We start from the raw sequence: 13,706 nt of genomic DNA on the forward strand, positions 1-13,706 counted from the left end.
CCAAACACATGGTTGGGAGCAGCAGGTTATTCCTCACCACACCTCAGAGGGTGTGTGTGGGTCAAATGGTCAAACAGCCTTCATGACCCTCTCTTCATCCAGGTGAAAGCTTCTTAATATTGCTGTAGGGGTCACCTGCTCCTCACACCTGAGGCAGTTTAGGGCTCAGAGACAGACGGGGGAAAAGGAAGGAAAGGAGGTTGGGAAATAAGGGGCGGTAGGAGGGTCAGGCAGCAGCAAGAGCAACGAATTCGATTGTGTTTTTGTTTTCTTTTTTGACTGAGGTAAATAAAAAAGCTTTTATCCTGCAACACTTGGAGATAAGAATCTGTCCACCCCCATGAGTTCCAGACTCTGGCACCGGCCTTCACATCAGGCTCTTCCGGTACTGACTGTGCTGGGTGGTCTGTCTGAGGTGGGAGTCGGGGGTCTGCAGGTCCATCTGTCTGTACAGGTCCCTCAGCTCCCTGACCTCCTGCAGCACCCTCTTCGCCTGGCTCCAATTCGACGATGCCTCTCCCAGCAGCCGCTCCGTCTCCAGCAACAGCTGCTCTGACTCAGAATCGGGAGGAGACCGAGGGGGCTCCTTGGCCTTTCGCTTCCCGTCTCCCAGTCCCTGAACCTCTGCCAGCAGCTCCTGAGTCTTCTCCAGTTTCCTGGCTACCAGGTCCTGGATTCGCGACAGCTGCCCCGGGGGGTGTGGGATGGGGGTTGGGGCGTCCTCGGCCCGTCGTTGCAGGGTGTGGGCTGGCGCAGCGTCCCGCTGAGACAAGATCTCCTCCAGGGAGGCACAACGGCTTTTTTCTGTGGCGGTCAACTTCTTGGGTGCCTGTGGGGTGTAGGTGGCCCCCTTGTCTGGCTTTTCCCAAAGTCGGGGAAGGCCGCTTGCCCGGTCCGAGGAGGGCTGGATACGGTCTGAGTCTGCTCTCCGCCGGCTGCCTGCTAGCTGGGCCACAGACTTATCCAGGTCGACCCGGAAGCTCTCAGCACAGGAGGTTGGCTCCTCCGGGGAAGGGTCTTCCTCCTGGATCAGGTCCAAGGTCAGCATCCCATCCGAGGTAGAGGTTGAAGCCTGGGGAGGGAGAGGGCGGGAAGGAAGGGGGTAGATTGTCATCCATGAGCATTTCAGGACTGCCTGCCTGAAAGAGAAGCAGGCTGTGGTCATTTCACTCCTCAACGTGCCTTCCCTGAATGAGAAGCCCCCACTCCTGACAGAGCCCTCTGACTTTGTTGGCTCTTTCTTATTCCTTTGATGCTGATTTAAACTTAATTCTTTCATTTTTCTGTGATTTAAAGTAATTTCTCTTGTTGCCCATATTTTCCACTTTACCACAAGCTTCCCGAACAGCGTCTTCTCCTTCCGTGTTGTGGACTCGCAGCATCAGCTGGGTCTGACACACACCGGATGCCTGGCATGGCAGGGCACCTTTTCTTTTCTTCTGTATCCTCTGAGCCACACACCTCAACCCCCTCTGCTATTTGGACCTCAGAACCCCTTGCCTTTAAATAAAACTTGTTCTATTTCCAGAATACTGTAATTTTTTGCAGGGTAAAATACTGTAATTTTTTAAAAGATAAAAAAGTAATACTTAAAAAAATTATTCAACACCTCACATGTATTGATACATGTTATTTCAATCATTCCTCACAGTAGCCCTTCACCCGGGCACGATTATGGCCCCACTTTACAGCTGGAGGTGGGCAGCTTCAGCAAAGCTGATTCCAACCCAGCTTTGTCTGATTGCAAAGCCCTCACTCCTTCTACTATACCTGAGTGCCTCATTCCCTAGAGACCTTGAGCTTGGACAAGTGAAAGAAAATCTTTGCTCCTCTAAATGCCTGCAATACGTAATGCTCTTACCTATCAGGAGAGCTAGCCACCAGACATCAGCTTCCATTGCCTCGTAGTAGTCATCTCTTCTATTTCTCACATTCCTTGTGAGTGTATCTCATTTTCCTCAAAGGAAGCTAAATCTATTAAAGCATCCGTGTGTGCTAAGTCGCTTCAGTCATGTCTGACTCTTTGTGAATCCATGGACTGTAGCCCTTCAGGCTCCTCTGTCCACGGGATTCTCCAGGCAAGAATACTGGAGTGGGTTGCCACACCCTCCTCCAGGGGATCTTCCAGACTCAGGGATCGAACCCACATCTCCTGCATTGGCAGGCAGGTTCCTTACCACTAGGACCAACTGGAAGCCCCTACTGAGGGCACATCTTTCAAATTCACAGTAGGTACTAAATATTTTTGGTTTGGAGGAATCGAGAAAGGGAACAGGGTGAAGGGACTTTCCTAGCTTTTGACCTTGGTACACAAATGAACTGACATGGAGTTAGCCCTTCAGCAATTTTTACTTTCTTACAGTCTTACATACCACAGCCATTAGGTGTCCCCGAGTCGGAGGGCGGCGGGAGTGCTGGATTTTTGCCCTGTCTCGAGTAGGGTGGGCGAGATAGCTGTCCTCCTCGACCGTGACCTGAAGAGATGCACTGTGAGTCGCGGGTGCTGTTCAGAGACTCTAGTTCCAGACCAGCTTCCCCTGCAGCCTAAACACCCAGCTCAGGAACTGCTCCTGAGCAAATCCAAGGGCAAGGATTTATGGGACATGAAGGGGCTTCTTAGGCTTGCTCATGCATCAGAAAGCGGGGAAACAGGAGCTGGCAGAAAAGACTTAGAGAGAAGCTAGGAGGAGAACAGGGCTTTCCAAAGGGAGATAAAGCAGCAGAGCTGTGGGGAGCTAGTGAATGGGGCCCGCACCATCCTCTTCCCTCTTTAATGAGCCACCCAGCTCCCTGTGCCTCAGTGTCCGCCTCCCCACAATTAGCCTCCCTAACCTCATCCAAGACGCGGTTCTTGGCTCGGGTGATGGCGGAGTTGAGGGCATTGATCCATGATTCCTTCTCTTCTGGACTCACTGCCAGGAAGATCAGGTTAGGTGCCTGTGAGAAGATTCGTGTTTCAGTCAGGGTTTGTATAGAGTTGGCCTCACCTTGACAGTGAAGAAATGAAAAGTTACACTTCATTCTCTTAGACTCAGCTCTTGGAAGGAGAGAGATTCTACTTCTGGAGTCACCTGTGACTTAAGGAAATCATTCTCTATTCCTGCAAAATGCCCTTGCTTGGAGGCTGTTTTAGAAATGACCAAGGAGGAGCTCAGAAGGGTACTGGATATTAATACACCACCAGAGATAATTAGAAGAGGTTTGGTGAAGGACAGGTACTAATATAAAGATCTTTAAATGTTTGAAGAAATAGAATGTGACAGGAATGGTTCAGAATTTCAACCACCTACCACGGAACAGGGAAAAGTGGCTGCTTCCCAAGACCGGGTGTGTGTGTCTGTGTGTGTGTGCACATGTGTGTGTGTGTAAAGTGGCTGCTTCCCAAGACGGGTGTGTGTGTGTGTGTGTCTCTCTGACAGAGACTGAGAGAGACAGAGATGATTTTTGTGGCTGGACAGTTTAAAGGCTGGCTTGCCAGGAAGGAAGGAAATGGCCACCATATTCTCAGATTAAATAATAAAAGCTGGTAGGAAAGCAGTAATTCAGGGCCTCTGAGTCAGAGAGCTGAGAGAGATCCCAAAGGGGAAGGTGTTCTCCTCTGGCCTCCACACCCCTGACCCGGTCCACGTTCCAGGGCCAAGGTGGCAGGAGGAGCATACCGTGTTCCCGGGCTGTTTGGAGTGGGCAAGAGTGAACTTGCTATGATTCTTCTTGCTCCTGCTCTTGGATTTCCGGAGCTCTTCACACTTCTCATAGTCACTCAAGTCAAACACCTCTTGAATGTTTTTTTCATCTTTTACCTAGGGGAGGATTGGAGCTGAGGTGATGAGGATTAAAATTACTTAGTCCCTTCTCCCAAACTGTTAGTTTAGACCCGTCTGAGAACCAGAAGAAGCCTGAGAAGGGAGGGATGACAGGATAGGGAAAGGCTGTCCTACCCAAGGCTCATAGAGGCCTGATAGTTGGGGGGGACCCCAAGTCCTGATTCCTTGCATGGGTTTCCATTTAAACTCCTCTCGCAACTCCCCTCAGCCAAGCTTCTGTTCCCAGAACCCCAGTAGGTCTCTTCATTATGACTCCTACTTCGTCCTTCGAAGGACACCATTACAGGGCTCACACTTTAATCCTACCATTCTGAAGTAAGCAGACCTGGATGGCCCTTGATTGTCTGGAGAAGATAAAGGCAGAGCCAACATCAGGGGATTTCTAGAGAGAATGGAGGGCTGCCTCCAGCCTCCCCTTTCTTATGTTGTATGTTGATGCTTTCTTACCCTCATTTAGCTCCTTCCTTAAATATATTCTATTATGATGAGACTCATCTATCTTCATTTCAGGAGCTTTAGCACCACAGGGACAGCCACCCCTGTGTTCGGTTTGTCCAGATAGGGTGAAAAATACACCTGTAGTTCCTACACCACCTTATTCCTTCCAAGGTACCATGACAACCCAATGTAGCTCCTGCAGGATTGAGAAGCCACTAAAGTCACTCCATTGTGCTCTAGGCAAAGATACGTTTATACTCTCCCTGGAGGACTACTTGAAAAGAGTGTTCTGCTACCTCTTCCCATGATTCCAGTTTGAGCCCTTTTAGTCAGGAAGTTCTTCCTTGTGTCTAAACTGAGCCCTTCCTGCTTGTAGAATGTATCCTGCAACCGGCTCCACCCTTAGCAGCTTTATCCATCATTTGGCTCTTAACTCTCTTGTTGAATGTCTAACGAAAGACCACAGCTCTATCTATATCCTCTGACCCCACAAAGTGAGCGCCACAAAGCAAATTCCACTAAATTTCTGCCCAGGTCCGTTTTAAACCCCTCAGGGATTTTTCTCTTCTCCCCTGAGGTGTTCCCATGGCTCTGGCCCTCTGAAGTTGTGATCTGGCTTACAAGAGGAGAGAAGACTTTGTCACTGGTCCAGACGGAGGAGTCTGTGATTAGAAACCCCTTTCATCCTCTGCTACTTGCACCTGAGATTAGAAGACCCTGGGGAATAAGCCTGTTCATCTCTTTTTGGGATGAGAGACGACAACCACCAGCACTTGTTAAAATTAAACAGACACAAGTAGTGTCATATGTTCCTTGGATGGTATCTAACCTCCCCGACTGGAATTATTTCACAAAAGAGTCCCCACTTCACAAGTTCTGACATAGGAATTGTGTGAGCGTGGAGGTGACTTCATCTATCTGCCTGGTTCTCTCTTCCATCCCCCAACCCATCTCTGCTCTTGTATCTGCCCATCCTTCTGACTTGCCGCTGGACCCAGGGGACACAGGCCCATCCAGGTGAATGGCCGCTCATACACCCACCTTTGTTTGTTTCAACACGTTGTGGCTCCTCCAGGCCTCTCCCCTATCCTGCCTTTCGGCTAGGAAGTGACAGGGGCCTTGAAGGATTGTGGGTGGAACTGAACAAGATGCTGGCAAGGGGTGTCCCATAACAATTCCCAGAAACATGGGAGCATGGATGCAGGGTGGTGCATCACTCCTCTCCCCCTCCTTCCTCAGAGCTGAGACTATCAGCAGAGGCCAGAAATCTTGGAGAGGAAAGTGCTGGGTGTGTGTATGTAGCCAGGGGAAGAGAGTTACTTGTTTCTGTTTTCCTTAGGGGAGGGGAGGGGAGGGGAGGGGAAGGGAAGAGAAGGGAGGGAAGGGAAGGGAGGTATTCTGGCTTGGACATGACTGATAAGCAGCGCTGGGGAGCAGGAGACACTGACAGAGGGCAGGGGTAGGGGACGGGGTAAGACAAGCAGTGAGACAGTACCCAGGGAAGATGGACAGCTCCAGGACCCTAGTTCCCCACTGTATTTCCCCGCCACCCCCTCACCCCCATCTAATTCATACAGTCTCATTTATAATTACCACCCACCAAGGTCAACCCTTCCTTTCCCCTGATTCTTTGTCCTTAGGCCACAGAAAGGAATTTTTCCCATGCTTGCCAAAAAAGATGCCCTGAACTCAATTTCCTCTACCATGAGGTCTCCCGAAGGTCTAGTTTCTGTTCCTATACATCAGCCCCATGGTCAAAAGGTGCCCTTTGACTGAGAATGAGGAGAACAGTTATTAACAACAAATACAGAAGGATTTCTTTGGTTGAGGCAGTTGCAGGAAAAAGACTGGTGCAAATTCTAAGAGGGTTAGGGATTTCCTTGCATTAACATGTAAATTACAGATATCATAGTACATTTTAAAAAACTCTTTAATTCTATCGGCTCTGGAGCTTTCAGGAAGGGGACAGAATCCAGCCTACATCCTTGATCAGTTTCACCTTTAGCCTAGGCCTTTGACACATGGAAACTGGCTCCAAAGAAGAGTAATACCAATAGGCTTGTTCCCTCTTCCTATGCCTTCCTCTGCAGTGGGCAGTTGGCCCCATGACTGGTCAGATGTTCCTGACTCACAGGACACCAGACATCCTAGGCTGAGGTCATTCCATTCTTTCCCCTATCTCAGTACCCCTTCCTCCACAAATAAGGGTCCGTCACACTCTTTCATCCCCAGACTGTTTTTTAGATTGGTACAAATAAGAAAAAAAAAATGTCTTGTTCCTTCTACCCTTTCCCTGATCTCATGTTTTCCCCACTGACGTGTGGGAAGTTCTCCCTGATTGCTCACTAGAGTTTCCTGCCATTATGAAGTTCAGGGAAGACAGGAGATACACTTGGACACTTGCTTTAAAAAAAAAAAAAAAAAACACAAACCTAGAAAGTCAGCAAATTGTGGGGGAAAAAAAAAAACCCTTGGGTAGGATTAAGGGTTGGGTAGAGGTGACCCTTAAAGATAAATTCTCCTGTCAAAGTGTTTTCTCACCTCATTCCAACACCAAGTTCTCAGCTTAGTGTAAACAGCAAGGTTTAAATACCCTTAAGAGGGATCTCTTTGGCCCTGGCATAGCTTAGTTCTTTCTTAGCTGCTTCCGTAGATGTTCTGTTCAAGATGAATACTTTCTCCAGGACTGCGTGTGTATCTTGTTTCAATACCATAAAAGGATTTATTTACCTAAATATAGTCTAAGCAGAAAGCAGAAGAGGTTAGAACTCAGGGAGGACTTCCCAATTAGCCCTTGGTGAGGGAACTCACACTCACCAGACAGGGGAGGGCCATCCTACCAGGGGAACTCAGGACAGTCTCCTAGGCAATGCTGACATAGTCACAGAGATAGGTACTGGAATGACTTCTAACCCATGGAGGCGCAATTTTAGTTTCTCCACATTCCTATGTGTTATTGAACCCAAGAATTAGGGATAAAACAGAGAAGAGTTTGGATTCAATATGTGGGCTCAGGTTCCGACCCAGCGTGGACTATTTTCATTGTAACTATAGACCCAAAGACACAGAGACATGCAGGGGTTCAAAACTCCATTCTCCCTTCTGATATAATTGTGGGGGGGGGGTGTTGGGTAGGAAGGAATGGAGAATGAGTTCCTTGCTTCTTTGTTTTTAAGTGGAGTGGGGGTGGGGAACAGAGAACATGTTAATTAAGGACACTGGCTTCAAGAGAAACAACTGCCACTTACAAATACTCTACCTGAGGTCATGTGAGACTGCCTCTGGATTTTAAGTGTGTTTTCTGTGATTTGGAGCAGCTGTACTGCTGATATGACTTGCATATGTCTCTGTGAGAGACAGGAAAGGGGAGGCTAGCTGGGCTGGGGGGGCAGGAAGGAGGGAAGAATAAGCTGAACAGGGTGTTTCAGCAGCAACAGCAAAGAAAAAAGAATCCTACAGTCAGCTCGAGGCCAGGATAGGGGAGAGTAGGGGACACCTAAGAGTTTTGGGGACATCTTGGGAGGGAGTTATCATGCTTATCAGAAAGGTATTTTCAAAGGAAAATCTTTAAGTAAGATGCAACTTCTAATTCTAACTCGGGTCTTCTCACTGAAGGGCGACCTTTCTCTGCAGATAAGATGGGGGTAGAGACCAACCGGACCGGGGAACTCACTTTCGGAACAAAATCAGGAGTGAGGTAAGGGGGAGACGAGAAGTACATATAAGACCCCTTCGGAAAGACCAGGTCCGGACTATGAGAAAACTGGGTAGTTCGCGGCAAGGGCACCTACCTCTTTTTCGGAGATGTAGAGCTGGTCCCCTTTCAGCACCACGTAGCGGTTTTTCCAAATCTCCCTGAAAATCCCTTTCCCGCAGAATTTCCGGACCCAGCCGACCTTCTCAGGCGGTGCACACTGATGGTTTCCATCCTGAGGCCCCTGCCCCCGCGAGCCAGATGAGAATCGCACGGTTAGCTGGTTGCACCTTTTTCCTCCTCGCGTTCCGTCCCCCGCGCCCTCCCGAGTCCCCGGTCCCCTCCCCGCGTCCGCCCCGCCGCAGCTGGAGTCGGGGAGCCCCGCGTTTGCTCCCCACTTCTTCAAAGCCTTTCACTCCAAGGAACTCGCATCCCTATCGCTCCCCTCCCCCTTCTTCCAAATAGACAACTGGAATTGCCCGTGCCAGGGGTGAGGGCCGGGCTGGAGACGGGGGGTGGCCTTCGGGGCTCCGCCGGGCCCCCCGCCCCCTCCCCCAGCTCCCCTCCACGCCGCGCCGGGGTTTACGGCATTTTATTTCTCATTGTCTTCTCGCCGCTGCAGAGCTTGGTGCCAGCGGCCGCCCGCCGCCCGGGGAAGGCGAGGCCGGGGGTCGGGGCAGAAACTCAGCCAAGTTAACCCCCGGCCCAAGTAAACAAACAAAAGCCCCCGCGGTTCCTCGTCGCGGGCCCGGCGCACCGAGGCCGAAGCTAAGGGGACCGGCGACCGGGCCGGGCTGGAAGGAGGGGGCTGGCGCGGCGTGTCCCCGGCCCCCAAGCCGGCCGCCCGCGGCTCCGACGGGGCCGGGGTCCTCGGGGCACAAAGTCAGCGGCGGCCACGGGGCGGGCGGACGTACTCACCCTCTTGGTGGAATTGTTCTTCTTCATCATTCCGGGCTGCCGGGCGGGCGCCGAGGGGCGGCCCCGCGTCGGGGGCCGAGGCCGCTTCGAGGGGGCTCCTGCCCACGGGGAGGGTGCGCAGAGGCCCCCGGCGCCGCCGCCGCTCCTCCCTCCTTCTCCCGGACTCTCCCCTTCTTTGTAGCTCCGGTTACACTAAAGGCCGGCCTCCCTCGCGCTCGCACACACACGCACGCCTGCTCCCCGCCCCTCGGCGCCCTCCATCCCGGCGCCCACGCGGCCCGGTCCCCCGAGCGCGCCCCCGCCGCCCGCCAGCCCGGCCCGGCCCGGCCGCTCCCCCGGCCCGGCGCGATGTGGGCGGCCCAGCCCGCGCCCCGCAGCTCCATCCACCCGCCCGCTGACGTTGCGAGTTCAGAATAAAGGGCGAATCGCCGAGCCGGAGAGTGTGCGCTCCCCCCACACCCTCCTTTGTTTCTGACTCACTGAGGGTGAAGAAGACAGACCTACACCCCGCCAGGGAACGGCGTCTGGGGCGGCGGGGGCACCCAGACTCGCACTGACGGCCGGAGCGAGAGGTGGAGCCTGAGAAGACCGCCCGGGCCGACCTGCCGAGAGAGCCGGCAGGGGCCGATGCGGCGGGTGATGGAGACACAGGCAGGTTCATGAAAACCGGCGATAACCTAGATCGAGATCGTCTCCCTCCCAAATCCCAAACAAAAACAACAGCGTGAGCTGGGAGGGCGTGTTACCCAGGACTGGCATCCGGAATTCACACGCCCTAGGTTGTGGAGTAGTGGTCTGGGCAGGTCAACTGTTGGGGAAAAGTTTTATGCTTCGGAGGGTACCGATGTGTAGGGGCTCTCCGCGGAAGAGAACTTAATACACATTTCTTCCAGTTTACAAATTATTAGGCCTTATTTGAGCCTCGGGAGAATAACCCTATGTATGAGGTAGATATTATGATCTCCGTTGCATAGAGAGAAAAGTGAGTACAGAATTTGCAGACACGTTGTAAGTGCTGGAAGGAATAGAATTCTTGTCTCCAAAGCTCTGATCTGTTAGACCTAGTGGCTTTAAATATAAGCACCAGGTCGTGAATCTGAGTGAACTCCGGGAGTTGGTGATGGACAGGGAGGCCTGGCGTGCTGCGATTCATGGGGTCGCAAAGAGTCAGACACGACTGAGCGACTGACTGAATCGAACCGAAGGCTTAAACATCCTGCTATCTGGTGTCTCTCCCTAATGCACTGACATGTAAAAATTCCACCCTGTTTACCACAGTGCCCAGAGGAGGCCCTGGCTGGAGGAAACTGCTGATCACTCCTAAGCCAAATCTGCCTCGGAGCCCACACACCAACATCTTGGTGACTTCCTTTTTCCCCTCAGTACACATTTAATGGAAAGAGGAGAGAGGGAACGTAGTTTGGGTACTGGTTTCATCACTGCTCTGTGGCCTTTGGTCAAGTCGCTGAATTTCTTTGGGCCTCAGTTCCTGTGTAGGAACTGACTGCCAGTTCCACCAATAGGAAAGATAGGGGAATACATGAGATGACCCATGAAAGTCCTTTCAAAATACAGTATTGCCCTCTAGGGCTAATTACTAAATAATAATGAGCTAACGAACACACTGCCTGGCATATGGCAGGCACACAGAAACTTCCAAATGAATAAAAATCCCTGGCACAGAGGAGCAGAGGAAAGGAAGAACCTCTTTTTCAGAGATGTCTCAAGATTAAAAAAAAAAAAATGTTGGCCAAATTGAGGAGTGAAGTGGTCTTGGCTTTTTCTGGTATCTGTAAAATGAAGGAGGGGTCTTCTCTTTTTTTTTTTCTCCCTAATCCAACAAGATTCCTCTTAACCTCTTCTCATTTACATACTAATTTATTCCTCTATTTTAGACTGATATAGAAATGTATCCTTTCAAAATGCTCTCATATATAGTTTCTTTAAATCTTTAGTGCCACCTTGTGAGGTATAAATATTATTCCCACTTGGAAATGAGGAATAAATATTATTCCCACTTGGAAAATGAGGAAACGGCATGGCACATCAACCTACTTGCCCAAGTTAACACAGCAAGTTACTGGCTAACTAGGTTAGAATCCAGGTTTTCTGACTCCACAAAGCCTAACACATACACAGTCTCCTTCTTACCATCTCTGTTTTCTATCCTCCGTGGCAAATAGAAGGAGGAAAAGTGGAAGCAATGACATTTTATTTTGGGGGGCTCCAAAATCACTGTGGAAAGTTGACTGCGGCCATGAAATTAAAAGACACTTGCTTCTTGGAAGGAAAGCTATGACAAACCTAGGCAGCATATTAAAAAGCAGAGACATCACTTTGCCAACAAAGGTCTGTATAGTCAAAACTATGTTTTTTCCAGTGGTCATGTACACATGTGAGAATTGGACCATAAAGAAGGCTGAAGTGCTGAAGTGCACCATTCTAAAGAAGTGCTGAAGAATTGATGCTTTCGAACTACGGTGCTGGAGAAGACTCTTGAGAGTCCCTTGGACGGCAAGGAAATCAAACCAGTCAATCCTACGGGAAGTCAACCATGAGTATTCATCGGAAGGACCGATGGTGAAGTTCCAATATTTTGGCCATCTGATGCAAAGAGCCAACTCATTGGGAAAGACCCTGATGCTAGGAAAGATTGAGGGCAAGAGGAACAGGGGGTGACAGAGTATAAGATGGTTAGATAGCATCACCAACTCAATGGACATGAATTTGGGCAAACCCCAGGAGACAGTGAGGGATAGAGGAGCCTGGAGTGCTGCAGTCCATGGGGTTGTAAAGAGTCAGACAGAACTTACTGACTGAACAACAACAACTATTTAAAAGTGATTTTAAAAAGAATGAGAACCCAAGCGAGGAAACAAAATGTCCCAACATACTAGTGAGAAAACTACCCTGCTTGATGTTTTGAAAGCTTGCTGGCCCAGGGAGATAGGAGTGGTTTGGACTTTTAAATAGGTTCTTGTTTATGGGGGAAAAAAATTAATTCATGACTTGCCTCATCTTCCTTTAGTCAGCAAATACTTGAGTACATCCTGCATGCACGTTACTAGTCTGCTGTGCTGTGTCGGCAAGGAGCTGGAGCTTTGTGGAACATCAGGCAGGGGGACGCTAAAATATCCAAACTCTCCAAAGTAATTTTCAGATTCCAGAACAGATGCTTGTGGGCTGGAGAACCTTCCCTGTCTATTTGCTCCTGAAGCTGTTACATAAGTTTCTGGCTTTTCTTTCTTCATTAACCTGTACGGCTACACTCCCTCATGTTATGGTCCTGTCCTACCCTCCCTCGCTTGTCTGCTTTTGTCCGGTTACTCATCCCTTTCCATAAGCCATGCTCCTCCCCTGGCCTGTTCTTTAGGCTTTACTTCTCTCCACCAGGCGAACCTCGCCGTGGCACCTGAATTGGGATCTATGAATTGGGACTGTTTCCAAAGACCAATCTTTAAGTCAGACATCTCAGAGTACGAACTTATGGGTTCTTTTTCTCATTTTCATAGCACAGTCTCCTCAGTGAGCTTGACACTACCACACACACAAACCACAAAAATAACTCAAAATACCCCAATTTCCTTCTTTGGTGGAGATAAGATACTGGGGGTACTTGTGGTGGTGGGTTACTTCCCTAACTGCATTGCCATGCTAAGACCCAACTGTAAGTAGCTCTGTTCTTAAATTGGCTACTTTATAAGCAACTTCACTTAAAAGAGGAAGAAGAGAGCCATTAGAGGTAAGGATTGTGAATTGCTGCCTGCACATTCACAGGCCAGAAACTGTTAGCCAAACAGTTGTTTAGCTAAATACAAGCATCTTGGCTTTTGTTGAGTGAATGGGACTTAGAGGTTTTGACTAGGGCATTTCAATCTCCTAGAAGGGAGGTCATTAAAAGCATATGAGACCTTAATTAAAATGTTTTTAGAGATTTCTCCAGCAGTCCAGTGGTTAAGTCTCCAACCTTCCAATGCAGGAAGCATGGGTTTGATTCCTGGTCCCAGAACTAAGATCCCACACGCCATGTGATGTGGCCAAAAGATTTTTTTTTTAATGATGTTTTTAAAGGGACAAAAAGAAAGGGCCAGTAATAATATTATCAGCTCTATAAATCTTAAATAAAAATATGAATCTTTGATCCTTAATAAATGAAGAAATGCCATCTTCTGGTTTATAAAACACCCTGAAAGTAGGGCTCATTTCTTAAGACTTTAAAATTTTTCCCTTTTTTTGGCTGTACCTTGAGGCATGTGTGTGGGATCTTAGTTCCCTGACCAGGGCCCCCTGGAGTGGAAGCACAGAGGATTAACCACTGACTGGACTGCCAGGGAAGTCCTTAGAATTTTTTTTTTTATTACCTATTTTAATTGGAGGGTAATTTACAATATTGTGGTGGTTTTTGCCATACATCGACATGAATCAGTCACGGGTGCACATGTGTCCCTAGACTTCTTAATGTTGCTAGCTGAGCAGGCACTATGGAAGCAGGTGAATAATGAAGAGAACAATATTAGAAAAGTGTTCTTATTCCAGAGTTATCTTGCCAAGAGAAAGGCAAGCACAGGTAATCCTGTTTGGCAAAAGGTTTCTATTTGAAAAAACTATGTAACTTGTAAAATGCTGCATTTAAAACTTGTCTCCCCTAGCCTTAAAAGTAAGGCTGCCTTACTTTTCTTTATTATTTAAAAATAAAAGAGAACAGAACTTATTAGATCTTAGCCCTTAGCTGTAATATGGACAAAAGCCTTAGGTGCTTCTCAAGAGTGTATGGTGAAACAATGGCCGAGAGCTGAGAGGAGAGGAAGGGGGAGATGGGTGCAATGACCCTT

The 13,706-nt window shown here is 49.2% G+C and overlaps 1 protein-coding gene across 3 annotated transcripts; it reads right to left on the minus strand.

Annotated features, from left to right (window-relative positions):
- Positions 1–250: 250 nt before the first annotated feature.
- PLEKHO1 (pleckstrin homology domain containing O1) lies at positions 251–10,590 on the minus strand. 3 transcript variants are annotated; one of them, XM_040230784.1, is made up of 6 exons: positions 9,355–9,432; positions 8,054–8,200; positions 3,660–3,800; positions 2,833–2,937; positions 2,373–2,474; positions 251–1,072 (listed from the first exon to the last, which is right to left on the minus strand). In XM_040230784.1, exons 5-6 carry the CDS (start codon positions 2,379–2,381, stop codon positions 368–370), a joined length of 714 nt encoding a protein of 237 aa, XP_040086718.1. In that variant the 5' UTR covers positions 2,382–2,474; positions 2,833–2,937; positions 3,660–3,800; positions 8,054–8,200; positions 9,355–9,432; the 3' UTR covers positions 251–367. The 3 variants fall into 3 exon arrangements, with proteins under 3 accessions (XP_040086718.1, XP_040086717.1, XP_040086719.1); XM_040230783.1 differs by lacking the exon at positions 9,355–9,432 and adding an exon at positions 8,875–9,217; XM_040230785.1 differs by lacking the exons at positions 8,054–8,200; positions 9,355–9,432 and adding an exon at positions 10,580–10,590.
- Positions 10,591–13,706: the final 3,116 nt, after the last annotated feature.

Source organism: Oryx dammah, unplaced genomic scaffold, assembly GCF_014754425.2.
Source record: "Oryx dammah isolate SB20612 unplaced genomic scaffold, SCBI_Odam_1.1 HiC_scaffold_28, whole genome shotgun sequence".
In the NCBI taxonomy this organism is placed as follows: domain Eukaryota; kingdom Metazoa; phylum Chordata; class Mammalia; order Artiodactyla; family Bovidae; genus Oryx; species Oryx dammah.